The 17,028-nt window shown below is 38.0% G+C and overlaps 1 protein-coding gene across 2 annotated transcripts in view; it reads right to left on the bottom strand.

Annotated features, from left to right (window-relative positions):
- The window catches only part of LOC127448197 (follistatin-related protein 1-like), a 77,681-nt gene that overhangs the window by 10,864 nt on the left and 49,789 nt on the right, over window positions 1-17,028 (bottom strand). Inside the window, exons 3-6 of one of the 2 annotated variants that reach the window (XM_051710554.1) lie at window positions 9,476-9,580; window positions 8,268-8,397; window positions 5,728-5,760; window positions 4,737-4,867 (exon numbers count right to left, since the gene is read on the bottom strand). In XM_051710554.1, the coding sequence (XP_051566514.1) occupies window positions 4,737-4,867; window positions 5,728-5,760; window positions 8,268-8,397; window positions 9,476-9,580 (399 nt within the window). The remainder of the gene's footprint in view (window positions 1-4,736; window positions 4,868-5,727; window positions 5,761-8,267; window positions 8,398-9,475; window positions 9,581-17,028) is intronic. The other variant, XM_051710555.1, reaches the window with a different exon arrangement.

Raw genomic sequence — 17,028 nt, 5'->3', positions numbered from 1 at the left:
TGCCCTGACTAAACATTGTGATCAGTTGAATGTCACTTTGGTGAATAAAAGTACCAATTTCTATCCATAAGAGTAGGGCTTTTGGCTGCCAGTGTGGACATACAGTATATATATATATATATATATATATATATATATATATATATATATATATATATATATATATATATACATACACCGATCAGCCACAACATTAAAATCACCTGACTAATATTGTGTAGGTCCCCCTCGTGCTGCCAAAACAGCGCCAACCCGCATCTCAGAATACCATTCTGAGATGATATACTTCTCACCACAATTGTACAGAGCGGTTATCTGAGTTACCGTAGACTTTGTCAGTTCGAACCAGTCTGGCCATTCTCTGTTGACCTCTCTCATCAACAAGGCATTTCCATCCGCAGAACTGCTGCTCACTGGATGTTTTTTTGTTTTTGGCACCATTCTGAGTAAATTCTAGAGACTGTTGTGTGTGAAAATCCTAGGAGATCAGCAGCTACAAAAATACTCAAACCAGCCCATATGGCACCAACAATCATGCCACGGCCCAAATCACTGAGATCAATTTTTTTTCCACATTCTGATGGTTGATGTGAACATTAGCTGATGCTCCTGACCCACATCTGCATGATTTTATGCACTACTGCCACACGATTGGCTGATTAGATAATCGCATGGATGATTGTTGGTGGGAGACTAGCTGGTTTGAATATTTCTGTAACTACTGATCCTCCTGGGATTTTCACGCACAACAGTCTAGAATTTACTCAAAAACAAAAAACATCCAGTGGGCGGCAGTTCTGTGGACGGAAAAGCCTTGTTGATGAGAGAGGTCAACAGAGAATGGCCAGACTGGTTCAAACTGATAAAGTCTACGGTAACTCAGATAACCACATGGTGAGAAGAACAGTGTCTCAGAATGCTATTCTGAGACTCGGGTTGGCGCTGTTTTGGTGGTACGAGGGGGACCTACACAATATTAGGCAGGTGGTTCTAATGTTGTGGCTGATCGGTGTATATACCTGTATACACATGGAACAAAACATTTTTAGTTTTTCAATTCAAATGTCAAAGACATACTGGAGCAAATTCACAAAACAGATGTTTCACCTTTGCATGCAGTATTTCAGTGCAGAAAATGTGTATCTTAAACCTTAGCTGCGGCATCTGTATTTGTGTACATTTTCTAGTGATCATGGCAACAGTAACTCATCAAATGATGATCAGTTGATAAAGAAGAGCATTATAACTGGACATATCCAGACACGCAGTGCAGTCAGCGCACATCAGCATTTTAAATAGATGATTCAGGTGCTCTGATTGCAGTGGTGGAGTGATGCTGTACTGTCCTGGTAAAGCGTGCCAGATTGTGGTAGTCTGCTGCATCCTCCACCACAACCTAGCACTCAGAACCAGCCTGCAAGATGTTGACCCAGGGGCGTTTCTAGGTACAGTATAAGTGGTATGTGCAGGCGCTTAGGACCCCAAGCCACCGGGGGCCCCAGTCGCTGAATAGAACCCAAGAGGCCCCCCACCCCCAATGTGTTTAGGTCCCTCATAAGGCTAGAAATGGCACTGTGTGGATCTATGCTACAAAAATTGTGTTCAGCTCTAAATTTTGGTTGTGTTTGCACCGTTTCCTGATTTGCATAATACTTTAAAGGAATAGTTCACCTTTTTTTCACGTTGTCTTTCTTCTGCGGAATTCAAACAAAGATATTTTGAAGGATGTATTTATGGAGGTGTTTATGTCCACACAATGCCAAGAGTCAACAGAGTCCAAAGCTTTATTTAAAATTAAAATTAAAATTAAGCTTTATTTATTTTTTTTAATTTATTTTTTTCTCCCCAATTTGGAATGCCCAATTCCCAATGTGCTCTAAGTCCTCGTGGTGGCGTAGTGACTCGTCTCAATCCGGGTGGTGGAGGATGAATCTCAGTTGCTTCCATGTCTGAGATCGTCAATCCACGCATCTTATCACGTGGCTTGTTGAGCATGTTACCGTGGGGACATAGCACGTGTAGAGGCTTCATGCTATTCTCCGCAGCATCCATGCACAACTCACCACGCGCCCCACTGAGAGCGAGAACCACACATTATAGTGACCACAAGGAGGTTACCCCATGTGACTCTATCCTCCCTAGCAACCGGGCCAATTTGTTTGCTTAGGAGACCTGGCTGGAGTCACTCAGCACGCCCTAGATTCAAACTCGCGACTCCAGGGGTGGTAGTCAGCGTCTTTCTCGCTGAGCTACCCAGGCCCCCGACTTGAGTGGTTTGATCCATTTCTTCTGAAGTGATACACTCACTTTGGGTAAAAAACTAAGCAAAAAAATAAGTACTTATTCACCAAAAAGCTTCACTTCTGCCCAGCTGTCCTATGCACATTTATAAGAGAAGCTTGTTCATGCAAGAACTGACGTGTGTGTGATAAAACCAGATTAAACCACTTGAGTCATATGAAATATTTTATACTGCCTTTATGGCCTCTTCGAGTTTGAAAGTGTTGGACCCCATTTACTTCTTCATGTGTGTTCCGCAGATTAAAGAAAGTAATTCGAGTTTGAGACCCATGAGGGTGAGTAAATGAGAATTAGAGAATTATAATTTTTGGGTGAACTATTCCTTTAAGTGACATGGTTGCTAAAACAATCCAGTCAGCTTGTGCAGACAAATGGTGTAATTCAGTCTAAGTGAATTCTCCCCTTTGTTACATATGTGTTAGCAGATAAAACTTGCTTACTGAATTCTTGTACAACGGATAGCATGGATTAAACCATGTCGTTGGTTCAAGTTGTTCACTTTCAGTGGGGTTATCTTTTATTTTATTTTTGGGATTTTTCCTCTTTGTTAGACAGTTACACTGAACAGAGTTTAAGGAAATTATGTGAATGGGATTTGGTGATGTCACAGACCAGACTCCGACCAGTGGTGTTATCTTGTCACTGTGCAGGTGTTGCAGTGAAGTTTGCTCAGAGCGAGATAACCTGACGACTGATATGTCTGATCATTTCAGCTATCTACTGAGTTGTCTACAAATCAGTGCAGGGCATTAGTGGACAGTGAGGCCAAAGACTTAGAGATATATTACATCAGTTGGTTTTTTTCAGGACCCAGATTTCAAGGACATCAAGTGGCCCAACGCAATAGCACAATGTTTATTGTACAAAAGTAACAAAAATGTCTTTACCCTTAAAATAGAACACAAAATATATTAATATTATCATAAACTGCACAGCCCATTTTAGGGTCGCAACCCACCAGTTGAGAACAACTGTGCTACACTACATGCTGATGAAAATGTATAGGCATTTATATATATATCTAAGATAGACTGAGAATATTACCAGGATTTTTACAGATCATGCTCTTAGTTTAATCTTGTCTCAGGAGTTTGTCAGGAGAGCATGTACTCTGCCTCGTACACTGATCCTGTTCACCAACAATCTTGATGTAAAGGACATTTCATGTGTAGAAATAGTGTTCAAGATTGAGTAAAACTTCTTGCCTTTGTCCTCCAAAGCTAATCCACTACACCCTCCTCCATTGATTATGTATATTTACAGTAATTCTTTCAAAGAAAGATGTTAAAATAAACAGAACTTTAATATGGATTATTCTGGTGAAATGATAGTGGCTAGGTCGATATATAGATTTTGGTGACGGCTGTACAGGCCTGTTCTTCAGCCGTCTGTGCATCACAGCTTTGTAAACGTAAAGGTGAGCTCAGCTAACTTTGAACAGGCGGATCCATCAAAAGGGCATGAGTGTCTGAACTGCTGTTATGCAAACAGAAGACGTTTTAGACGTGTCTTACATGCGTTGTCAGAAAAATGATTGGGCGTGTCTTAAAGATACTTTGAAGATTGACAGGAGGGCAGATATTCCCTGGTGGAGGGTAATACAGACAAAGCCTTGCGGCTGAAGGAACTAAATCAAACTGATGCTTTGATGCCATAATATAAGACTGTCCAATAACTAAAAAATGACTGTGGCACCCTAAATGTAAAAAAATAAATAAATAAAAGTCTATGTCAGGGATGCTCAAATTACATAGGGAAACTAACATGAATAACATGACCTGGTAATAGTAATGATACTTGATTTTCATTTGGTGTGGCAATGTACAGTTACAGCTAAGTTGTAGACTTGCGCCAATGTGAATTTAACATTTAAATGTTATTTATGCACAAATGCATAAATAAAATTCACAAATGCCTCTAGTATATTAACTACATTCAATTCACAGGCAAATACATTATATGGGTCCAAATAGTAAGGATGTCAGAGACAATTAAAAAAAAGTAGAAATATATATAAAAAAAATCAACTATAGTTTAAAACAAATGAGCCAAGTTCTTAATAATGTAATGTAATCTTTGTCTTCATGCTGGTTTCACACTATTTAAAAAAAAAAAAAAAGTTTATGCCATTTAAAAAAATTAATACATCTAAACAATTAAAAATGTAATGAAAAAAATATATATATTTTGGGCCGGACATTGTCTTGGTGTGCACATCTCCACTGATTGTCAATACACAGAGTTGTCTTTAGAGCATGAATAGACTAGTTTAGACAAGAGCGTGACAAACAAGGGTATTCCCAAGAAAAAGAAAATCATTACGTCTGTTGCTGCAAAATACTACCCTTTGCAGACAAGAATGCATTCAATAAAAAATTAAATTACTAAACTACACAAATTCTCGTTCATTTAATATATGAAACCAGAGTACAAACCTTGAAGTACTTGAGAAGTATATCAGTAAAGTTGGAACCCTTGGTGAACCAGCCATCTGGAACAACCTCTGTCTGCAGCCAGTCGATCACACGTCTGCGCAGCTCATTACGATCGGCGATATAGCACACAACTTCATAGATCACACACACAGACCACCAGACAAAAGGTACCAATGAAAATGAAAGAAAGAGTGACATACTAAGCAACATACTCAATAATACCTTACTGGATACTTTCCTGGATGTTTCAGATCAGAGTCAGGTCAGAAAATGCAGCTTTATCGCCTTTATCCTCCGCAGAGCACATTGATTTTTAGTGCAATTATTTAAGATGATACATGCCACCGTTTTACCTTATAGAGGACACCCTGGACTTTTCAAAGATCCCAAATGTTTGGGGTTTGACCATGACAACTTAAACGAATTGCTTTTTAAACATGCAAGCATCATCACAAATTAAACACAGGTACATTCATACGTAAAATAGTGTGCATAAAAAATATAAAAATATATTTAAAAAATGTAAAGGTTGTTGATTGACAAACCATCATGTTTGCCTACAGTATACTTTATTTCAGGACATAAATAATATTAATATTTAATTTATATAAAAATAATAATATTTCATACATATCTATCTATCTATCTATATATATATATACGATAGTATATATTTTTTTCATTACTTCAAGTGCGCTGTAATGACATACAACTGCACTCTGACAAATAAATAAACAATTTAATTAACATTAACATATAATATTTATTATAACTTTTTGCTGGGTCTCAGGATGATATGTTTACTGTATTCTCTACAGCTAAGAGTTGTGCTGGGTAAGCAATTCTACTTCAACGTGTCAGAGAAGATATGTCTCATTGTCTAGCCTCATAATATGTTGGTAATTAATGCTAATCTGTGCAGCAGGCAGATAAGTAGTTATCAGAGAGCCCTCCTGCTTGGCTCTGTGCCAACTGTCATAATCTCACTCACCTGGACTGGCTGCAGCCTTCTCCTGTTTCTTCTCTATAAGAGACAGAGATAAGACTGTAAGTGGAGTGCTGTTTCACAGGTGAACACGCTGCATATGATTATAGCTGAAGCTTTCATTGGTTATCAGTACACAGTGCACCTCTATGCATCAAATATACATATCAGGTGATCATGTCATCACATAGCATGATGCAAAATAAAATGACTAAAACGGACAATGACTTCATTTATGATCCTAACAATATATGAGATCAAAATAACCTGATATCTGACTGGAAATTGGATTTGACTTCATGTTCAACGTCCAATATGCCAACACACTCAGCAGAGATGGTTAAAAAGACTAACAGGTCAAAGTTACAGAAGTTGGTCTACTGATGAGAAGAGTGGTAAGAACTAAAACTTGATAAGTCTCAGTGAGAGACAACAGCCTGTATGTTGTCACATCCAGTCTGATAAAAAAAAATTCCACAAGAAACTTAACAGGTGGATGGTGTTTAAATGAAACGTTGCCATTTTCTCAATTACTATTTGTCTTGTTTTCCCGTAAAAATTCCCTGATTCACTAAAGGAATTATGCAAAGTTGTAAAGGTGCAAGCACGGCCACAAAATTCACGCAATTTGCACAATGCAGTTCTCTAACTTGCAGATCATAGAGAGGAGGCTTGTTTGCACTGAAAATAATTACAATTATTTTAAATACTTAATTTAAATACACCACATTTAGTGTCCAGTTAAGCTGGATTGCAGGTGGTTAGTGAATAAGACGCAATAATTTAAAAAGTACCGCAAATAAGGGGGCCTGTGTAGCTCAGCGAGTATTGACGCTGACTACCACCCCTGGAGTCGTGAGTTTGAATCCAGGGTGTGCTGAGTGACTCCAGTCAGGTCTCCTAAGCAACCAAATTGTCCTGGTTGCTAGGGAGGGTTGAGTCACATGGGGTAACCTCCTCGTGGTCACAATTAGGGGTTCTCGCTCTCAATGGGGCATGTGGTAAGTTGTGCGTGGATCACGGAGAGAAGCATGAGCCTCCACATGCTGTGAGTCTCCGCGGTGTTATGCACAGCAACTGAGACTTGTCCTCCGCCACCAGGATTGAGGTGAGCAACCACGTCACCACGAGGACCTACTAAGTAGTGGGAATTGGGCATTCCAAATTGGAGGAAAAAAAAAAGTGCTGCATATGTTTAGTGAATTTGCCCCAGATAATATATCTTGAAATACGTTTATTTTACATACCCCACTGGCAAATGTTTTTTTTTCTTTTCTTTTTTTTCTTGTTTAAGCATAAATCTAAAGAGATTTAATTAATTGCAAATTCGGAACATATGTACATAAACATGAGCACTCACATAAGATAAAGACTCAAGTCATATCAGCAACCTTATAAAAGCTGTTTTATTCTACTTGGAGGGGGTCCCCTCATAGTGGCTGCCATTTTAGGATCACATGACCAGCCAAATACTACTCACTTAATCTTAGTAATCGCTCTATTATTGGACACTTTCACTTGTGAATTAAAGTAATCATGGCTGACTTTTAATTGTGATTTTCTACAAGGACATCTTTAACTGAAAACTATTGTGTTTGAATGATGGTGCATCCACACCTCTAGGTGTCAGTGTAACTCCAAGACAACGTGAACAAAAACTCACTGAGTGCAACTTTTAAGGATGTTTAAATATTTTAACTGGAAAACAAGACCAAAATACTGATCAACAAAAATGTTTAAATACATTGGCTTTGTTGGCTTTGTTGGGCGGCTCCATAGTCATAAGCTAGTGATCAAAATATTGCCATCTCTCTTTTTTCTCCCATTGTCCAACAGAAGTGTGTGATGAAGCTTATCCTCTTTTCTTACTGTAAGCAGCAGTCAGCCACAAGGTATAAGTCGAAACCCCTGAACTGTAAATCATGGCAAATACTGCTTTTGTCTCTACACTAAAACACCACTCTTCAGTATAGGTACATTCTGATGCCTGTTGCTGCAGACAGATCCCAACATTCCCATAATCCCTTTACTGGTAAACATGGTCCTGACACCCACAACAATTTTTAATGAGATTTCCTTACTGTGAAATAAACATATAGTGCTCCCAAAACATATTTGGACACTTTTTGAAGGCTTACTTCACACTTACAAATGTATGAATTTCATTAGAAATAAAATTTCATACAAATTATGCCTGTGCTTTTCTCAAATCTTCACTTTTCTGATTTTTGCACTTTTAACAAACTGGTGTCAAAGTGATTTTTAGTGGATGTATGAAATCAGTATAATTAAAACCCAATTTCTTGTGTGTGTGTGTGTGTGTGTGTGCGTGCGTGTGAAATGTTTAGATTTAATGTGTTTGTGCTATCTTTCTTTAAAATAAATGTCACATGGTATAATATGTTGTTATGTAATGCAAAGTATACTGTATATAGCAGAAAGTCACATATATACCCGCCTCCACTTATCATCCCTACAGTAATCAGCCAATATGTCTGCAGCCCATTCCTGTTCTCCTGAATTTTAGTTTCCACACACACACACACCTTTGCAGTGTCCATCATGGGCCACTTGGATCTTGAGTCCAGTAAGGCAGGCGTCACGGTGCAGTTCGCAGTGGTTCCGGTAAGTCTTTCCATTATTGCCACACACTGAGCGCTTATGGGGCTTGCATTGCTGCAGGAGAGAGTGGGAGAGAACAATATAGTGTTTCAAACATAGACCTCACTTCGCCTGTCACATGACATCATCACATATTCAAAAAGTGCCATATAGTTATCTTACATAAGAAATAAAATAGTAATTATGCATTTAATCCAATTTTGTGTAAAGATTTTTTAATATTTAGTAGTCTGATCAAATAATGAGTAAAAAAAGTCACAAATATAGCTTTGGTGTCTAAATGCATTATCCTGAGAGTTGCACTGTGGCTCTGAATTAATGTTCCTCTCCTGCCTTTGGTTTGAAGTTGACACTAAGCCTGTTATAAAATGAAAGCATGGAGGGGTGGCACAAGAGGGTGAATGTTTGTGTGCTACATGTGTGAAGGTCTGCTAGTCAGGGCTTTGAAGTGTGTGTAATCTTCTGAGCTAAGTAGGAGACACACAACATGGTCTTTACATCGTGACATTTGACCCCAATCCTCCACACACTACTGTTATTGTATAAAAATATTCAGCACTTTTTTCAGAACAGTGTTCTAAATAACTTTCACTTTAACGGAAGTTTACTAATCCTAAGATTAACATTAAAGGCATCTAATATTTACCAGTTACATTTTTTTGCCACTAATTATGGTGAAAATCTTCAGGAAAGTGAAAAAAGTTCAAAAAACATGAACATTTTGTGATCATTTACTCATTTTTGTGTCATTCTGAGCCTGTATTTTTATATTTCTTCAGTGAAACACACAAGGGGATGTGAGGACAAATGTCTGAGCTGCTCTTTTCCAGATTCATCAAATACAAGTGTATGGTGATTTATACTGCCAAGCTATTTTATGGCTTCAGAAGACTTAGAAAATAGCACACACGTTGTAAAGACTACCTTTATAACTTTCATTGTGCATTTTTTGTCCCTTTTAGAGTTTGGCCGTATAAATCAGCTCCTTTTGTGTTTCAGTGAAGAAAAAATAAGTTAACGATGACAAAATGTTTATTTTGAGTGAACTATTCCTTTAAGGCAAGTTTCTAAAATTCAGGTTGCTTGTTTGTTTTAGTTGGGTTGCGTGTATTATTTTAAAGTGAGGACTAACCTCAATACACAGACAGCTGGGCTCTCCTTTATCATTCACTGCACACTCTCTTCCAGCACCACAGAACACATTAGCACACACCTTTGATTTGCTCTGAGCCTCCTGCTGACAAACACACAGAAAAAAAGACATCAAATAAACAATATAAATAAAACAAACAAACACAGCTGCAAGGCTGTAATTAAGTACAGAGCAGAACTGACCCAACGGAAAGCAAGTTTTATTGATATACATATGAGCTGTTGGTTGTTGGAGACCCTGGTTTGAGTTCACACTGGGTCATGTCCCGATCCCAACCCCCCCCCCATCCCCTAATAATAATAATAACAATAATTTAGAAAAGTATATATATTTAAAAATATGTTAAAAAGATTGATGGGGCACATACTGATTCTCACCACCAGAGGGCAGTCTAATATTTATATACAACATTAAGACATTTTTGGCAAGGGGTGCTGCAGTTTTAGCAGACGATTTACACATCATGCATGTGCAACGAGGGCATCAGAGAACTACATGTCTCCCTATCATAAGGAAGTTCAATCTGCCACAGGAGCTGCTGACACAGTTCTACTCGGCTGTCATCGAGTCTGTCCTGTGTATATCTATAACAGTCTGGTTTCGTTCAGCCACCATATCAGACAGAAGGAAACTACAATGGACAGTCAGGACTGCTGAGAGGATTATTGGTGCCTCCCTGCCCACCCTCCAAGACCTGTACGTCTCCAGAATGAGGAAACGTGCAGGTAGAATCACTCTGGACCCCGCACACCCTGCCCACTCCCTTTTTGAACTGTTGCCCTCTGGCCACCACTAAAGAGCACTCAGCGTCAGGACAACCAGGCACAAGAACAGTTTTTACCCTCAGGCCATTTACCACATGAACAATTAAACTGCCTTCAGGACTCCCCCATAGTCTAATAATGTAAATAATAATCTCATGTACATATGTAAATTCACATATTTAATTCAATAACTGTACATACCCCTACCTTGCACATATATTACCACTTGCACATGTACATATGCCATTCTTTGTTATATGTCCTACTTTTCTGTATGTCTATTTATACTCTTACCTTGTTTTGTATTATGTGTCTCACTGTAATGTTCTGTGTGCACTTGCTTGCTTGTTTGTTTCTCCTATCACCCAAAAAAAAAAAAAAAAAAAAAACCTTGTGTACATGAGCAGACATGGCAACAAAGCTCATTCTGATTCTGATCACTGTACACCCATTGTACAAAGGGGCCTCAGTTTGTTCCTTGGAGGCAGCAGATGCCCCACCCTAATCCTAACCATATGGAGCCTGTAAGGCTGAGTACCCTGCAAGAAACAACCAGAGGCACCTGTCTCCCATCGCGACCACTGTACACACACACACAAAACGTTATGGAACGTTTTCACCAGCAATTAAGTCATTCAATAAGCCAGCCCAGGCATTAGTTATATTCTACTGTTTTTGAAAACTATTGCCATGTCAGTGTAAATGAGAAATAACCGTAAAACACAATATAATTGTTCAGACAAATTAAAATGATAAATAAAATTAAAATGTCCTACCTGTTACTTGAAGACCCCAAATGTGGTGTTGTGCTCAGGGGTGTTGCTAATAAATGTCTTCATTAGATTTTCAATATCCGAGCAATTCGTGCAAACAAAAGCAAACACCAGAAGATTACGTTTTTGCTCAGTTGAGGTTTTAGTGGCTTCCGCAGGGCGAAGAATCATGAGAACACAATGCTCTAACCTGTACTTTGTGTGTGTGTGTGTGTGTGTGTGTGTGTGTGTGTGGGTGTGTGGGTGTGTGTGTGTAAATTATTATAATGTCAAAGGACGAGTAAAGCACAATATTCTTCTGAAGAAAAAAAAACTTAATATTGAGGATTGATTAACTTGTTTTTATTAATATAAACTGTAATATTAAAATACAATATTTATTATTAAACAACAGTAATGACACAACAACACAATTTAATCGTAATTTATTGTCAAATTACTGTTGCTTTTGTGCAAATAAAAGGAAAAAAGGAGAATAAAAAGTTCACTAGTATCCATCCCCATCACAAGGGCTCTCTTCAGTTCGGCAGGGCCCTGCCCACAAGCATCGCAAATCTTTCAGAAACGGGCCACCATTTTTATTAATATAAATCATATACTGAAAGTGAAAATTGCATGATATATTCTGCATAAATACAATGAAATATGAAATTTCGTTGATACTGTTTTCCAGTCTTGGGTGCTTCAGCACCCTCAGCACCCCCCTTCCCACGCCTTTGGGAAGGATTTGCTGTTTTAAAATGTTGTACTTCAAAGCTCTTGTAATTACATTACTGCATGAAATGTGCATTTAACTACATGTACAAATGCAAACTTCTGAATTACATGAAGCCCTGTTCTGAGTGTACACTGATCACTTCTCAAAAATTTAAGAAAAAGCTGTTTGTGAAGGACGTTTTGTGGTTTGACATCTTCATCATGAAACCAGTGCAGCCACTAAATTGGAAACTGCTTTAAACAGAAACTGGCTACAGGACCACAAATTCACATTTTCCACACACACACATTGACAGACATACATACTATTTGTACTCTCTCGCTCTCTTTTTATCTAACACACAAACACACACACAGACACACAGACACACAGACACACACACACACACACACACACATACATACACATACACTTACATACAAACACACACACACACACACATATGTTGGTGCAGCTATCATTATGAGGACTCTCCATAGACATAATGATTTTTATACTGTACAATCTATAGATTCTATCCCCTAACTCTACCCCTAAACCTAACCCTCACAGAAGACTTTCTGCATTTTTACATTTTCAATAAAACAGCATTTAGCATGTTTTTTAAGTGATTTGAATTATGGGGACACTAGAAATTTCCTCCATAAACCACATTTATTGCATAATACCCTTGTAATTACCAGTTTGTAACCTAAAAAAAAGTACTCGTAAACCACATAAACCTGTACACACACACACACACACACACACACACACACACACACACTTATCCTCATGTCTGGGGACAGATGATTGATAACTATCTCTAAAAATCACCAAACTCTCTCTAACCTCTAAACACTCTAGTGAGCCTCCTGCTACCAGTTTCCCTGACAACTAGCGGTTCTCCTTGAAAACTAGGGCAAGTATAGATTTAGAACAAGAACCTCTCAGGTACAAATGCATTAGAAAAAGACTAATAGTCTAATATAAATGACACATAAAACCTTTTAACAACCGTTAACTACTAAAGACTACTAAAAAGAAGGTTTGAACACTTACAGTTTTGTATTACTTGTGAAATGTAAACTTTAATAGTATATTTAAAAAGACCAGTTGAATCATGCTTAATTCTTGTCTTTTATGGGCAGAGTTGTAGTCGAGTCCAGCTCATCCGAGTCCAATTCCAGTCCGAGATCAGAGTAGGTTGAGTTCGAGTCAAGACCAAGACCGGAGAGGTCAAAGTCTGAGTCAAGACCGAGACTAGAAAAGGCTAAGTCTGAGAAAAGACTGTTTATAAATGTATTAAATGTATAGTTTAAACAACTATTGACTCTAGGCTCATATATCAAATATACCTCATTTATCTGAGCTTAAGCTTATGTTGAGATATACAATTTTACCAGTGAAAATAAAAATGAAATTAATGCCACAACCTAGATTATGTAAACACAATTGAATTAAAATTATGACCAGGGATGTGCACAGACATTTTGAGGGGCAGGGGCTCTAAACCTTTTGAGGGGCAGTCACTTCATATATTGCCTATTATTTCCTGATTGCAAACACACAAAAATTGGTAGTGTATGCCATCCTCACAAAACCATTTTGCCAGTTCCCAGCAGAAAGTCCATGTACCCCAGTCTATAAACACTATTTACCCTTTTTGCCACATTTCTCTGGTCCATTCACACTTCTTTGCAAAAGTCTAAACACACCTCTCACTTTAAGACACAATTGTCACCATGTTGTCATTTAGAAAACACAGCCATTCAATAAGTAAACTCAAACCAGCGCAATTCAAACACCCTTAACAAACACTTGTCCATGTGTAAGCACTAATGACCAAAATTACTCAACAAGCAATCAGGAGACTGGAATGAATAAAAAGGGCAACAGGTAAGCTCACCTGTGTTTCGGAATCATGGATGAAAACATCAGAGAATGAGGCAGAGGAATGGTAAGAATGAGAGGAAGTGGACAAGGGAGAGGTAAGGGAATAGGAAGAAGAAGAACAATCTCAAATGAGATCCGTGCTACTGTAGTGGACCATGTTGTTGTACACGGTATGACAATGAGGGAAGCTGGGCTGAGAGTAGAGCCAAACCTGAGCCGTTTCAGTGTTGCATTGATTGTCCGGACTTTCAGGGATGAAAACAAGTACCATACTATGAAGTTGTACTTTTCTGTACTATACGTACCATGAAACTATATGCATTACAGTAGCAGAAGCAGACAATGCAAGAAAATGACATGAAGTTGAGGATTCATATTGTCAATAATGTGTGACAATGTCAAACACTGTTGTTTGTTTGCATAATTGAAAGGCAATCCGATAGAGTTCTTCTCAGCATGGCGGTGGAAGGTCTATGACAGAAATCCCTATGTACAGAACAACCTTCTCCAAGCCATGGAGGAAGCTTGTGGGGACATTGCTGTGGGGTCCTGTCAGGGACATCTCAGGCATTCCAGGGCATTTTTCCCCCGCTGTTTGGCTAGGGAAAACATAGCCAGTGATGTTGATGAAAATCTCTGGCCTGACCCTGGTCAGAGACAGGATGCTGACCCAGAATGTACTGTTATTGCTATTACAGTACTGTAATGTACTCTAACCCTCTTACCTAGGTGAAAATTCTCTGTTTGTTTTCTTAGCCTTCTTTGTTTTCCGCAAATTCCATTTTGGCGAATTTGTGTTGGTGACTTACAGTACATTACTGTGACCACTACAGTGACAAGCATGATTGTTCAACAAGCAGTTACAGTACTGTACTATACTGTAGAATGTTTGAATGGAAAATAAACATCCTGTATTTGTGTGACTGTATGATTCTCATCATGTCAAACTCATTGAGTGGAACATATCTGAAATTCAGGGACATGTTATAGTTATTGGTTCATGAAAACCTTTTTATAATAGTTTTTTCAATTCCTCCCAGCAGTGTGTAAAGCGTATGCAGAAGGTTTTGTAATTTGAATGCAAAGTTTGGTTTCTACGACAGATAATATGGTTTTGACAACAATGTTCACTTTTGGGTCAAAAGTCAAGGGTTTGGCCAAAATGGTGTGAGTATCAAGACTGTTTAAGGTTTTGAGAAAATGTAGTACACATTCAAGAAATGTGTGTTAGCAATCAAGAAAAACTGTATTACTAAATAGTATTATTACACTTAAAAATCTATTTCATTTGGGTGTGCAAGCTTTCATTTTGTGTGATATATATAAGGGATACCTCAGCAAAAGAGTCACCCCCTCTGCACGTGCTTGATTACGACATGTCAGTGTTAAAAACATGTTAGTAAAAAAACAAAGGTGCAAAGTGCCTATGTGCATTGTCATTTCTAGATATAAGCGGCTGCTCATGGCCATGAGGGGGCCCTGCAAAGCAAGGTGTTTTTTTATTTTATTTTTAAATATTCTAACAGCTGGATGTAAGACTCATCACAAAGCGCACCTACAAATATGCAGTGGGAAAAAGAAAAAGGAAGAGAAGGAGAAATGCAGCCAGATCACTGGTAAGAAATGGATGTCATACAGCTACCTGGCTAGATGGTGTTTGTTCGTTGTCATGCATTAAAATGCAACAATTAGTTAGCTAACTTTATGCAGTTGCATCCCGCTGTATATAGTTATGTACTGTTATTTATAGTCATTTATGTTTAATTTGTATAGTTATTTATTGTAAATGTTTTGTAAACTGTTTTTTTATTTTATTTTGTGTAGTCAATATATTCCAATTTTAGATTAATATATTCAAATACTGTATGTTGAAGACTGTATTTGGTGTGGGAGCGGGGGCAGGTTGGGTTGGGGCTCCATGTAGGATTTCACTTAGGGTCCCCATATGCTCACAAATAGCCCTGTCTATGTGGCTTTGCATGGCAATACAAACTACCAGCTTCTGTATACTATTATGTTCCATTCAAGTCAAGTAAATATTTCTGCTATACAAAATACAGTATTACTGCTATAATTAAAATGTACTTAAAAACCTAACAAAAATGTATTAAATATGACAATGTTTACACAGAATGTGAATCTAAACCTTTGCATTAAATTTGTTTCAATTTCCTCAAATGCACAACTATATTCCATTAATTGTTAGTCAAGTAAACATTTCAGCTCACCTCCGCCTGCATGATTTCATCTTGGTGTATGCATAGCAACCTCTTTTTCTTTCTTTCTTTCTTTCTTCCTTTCCTTTCTTTTTTTATTTATTTTTTTTTTTTTTGCAAAACAACACCAAACCATTCAATTCTGATGACACTGAGAGAACAAAAGTATTTTTACATTTTCTTCAGTACGTGTAGCATTCATGTAACTGATTTTCAAAAGCATTAGAGGTTGTTCAGATGAACGCAGTGCAACGAATAGAGTAGAACAGAACACAGGCGTTTCAAGACACGTTTTTAACAGTTGATGTTCTTTTAAACTTGACAAAAGAACTTTAAAAATTGTGGTGCTCCTGAATGAGATGCTGAAAACACAGCAATACATGGTGCAACGATCAAAGACATCCAATCGGCACGCTTACATAGAAGAGCAACTGAAAAACAGCATGGATGGACACAATAACATGATTGGTGTGAATGGCCCTTATTATCATGACACAGCACCAATGGAAGTTTCTCAGTTACCTCTCAAAAAAGTAGTCTTTTGTTTCAAATGATTGTTGGTAATGTGTATAAATACACACATATATATACATACATATATATATATATATATACTCAGCAAAAAAAAACAGAAACGTCCTCTCACTTTCAACTGCTTTTATTTTCAGAAAACTTAACATGTGTAAATATTTGTATGAACATAAAAAAGATTCAATAACTAAGACATAAACTGAACATCAAAAGTAAGTCAGTGTCTGGTGTGGCCACCAGCTGCATTAAGTACTCCAGTGCATATCCGCCTCATGGACTGCACCAGATTTCCCAGTTACAGTGGTTACAGTATCTGCCTCACATCCAAAATTCAGATATACCTTCTCTATATTTCCTTTTTCTTTGCCTCTTTTTTCTTTGCGTTCCTCTAACATCCGCCTGAAACAGGATCCTGTGAATAGAGCGCTAGCCAATAACGTGCTGCCAAGTTGAGCCTGGAGTAATGATTTAGGAGTTTCCTGAAATACCCATCCTGCCTTCCAAATCCTCCTTTGCATCTATCCGTAATAAAAAGTGTCTGTCTGTGTTTCACAAAGGGTGTCGTCACATCTGAAATCTTGCCTGTTCTTTCCTTTCCCATGAGCTGTTTGTTGCTCCCACCCTGCCTTACCCAAAAACACACTTAGAAATGCAC

Source organism: Myxocyprinus asiaticus, chromosome 11 (genome assembly GCF_019703515.2).
Source record: "Myxocyprinus asiaticus isolate MX2 ecotype Aquarium Trade chromosome 11, UBuf_Myxa_2, whole genome shotgun sequence".
Lineage (NCBI taxonomy): Eukaryota > Metazoa > Chordata > Actinopteri > Cypriniformes > Catostomidae > Myxocyprinus > Myxocyprinus asiaticus.
This window is presented reverse-complemented; position numbering and strand designations above follow the sequence as displayed.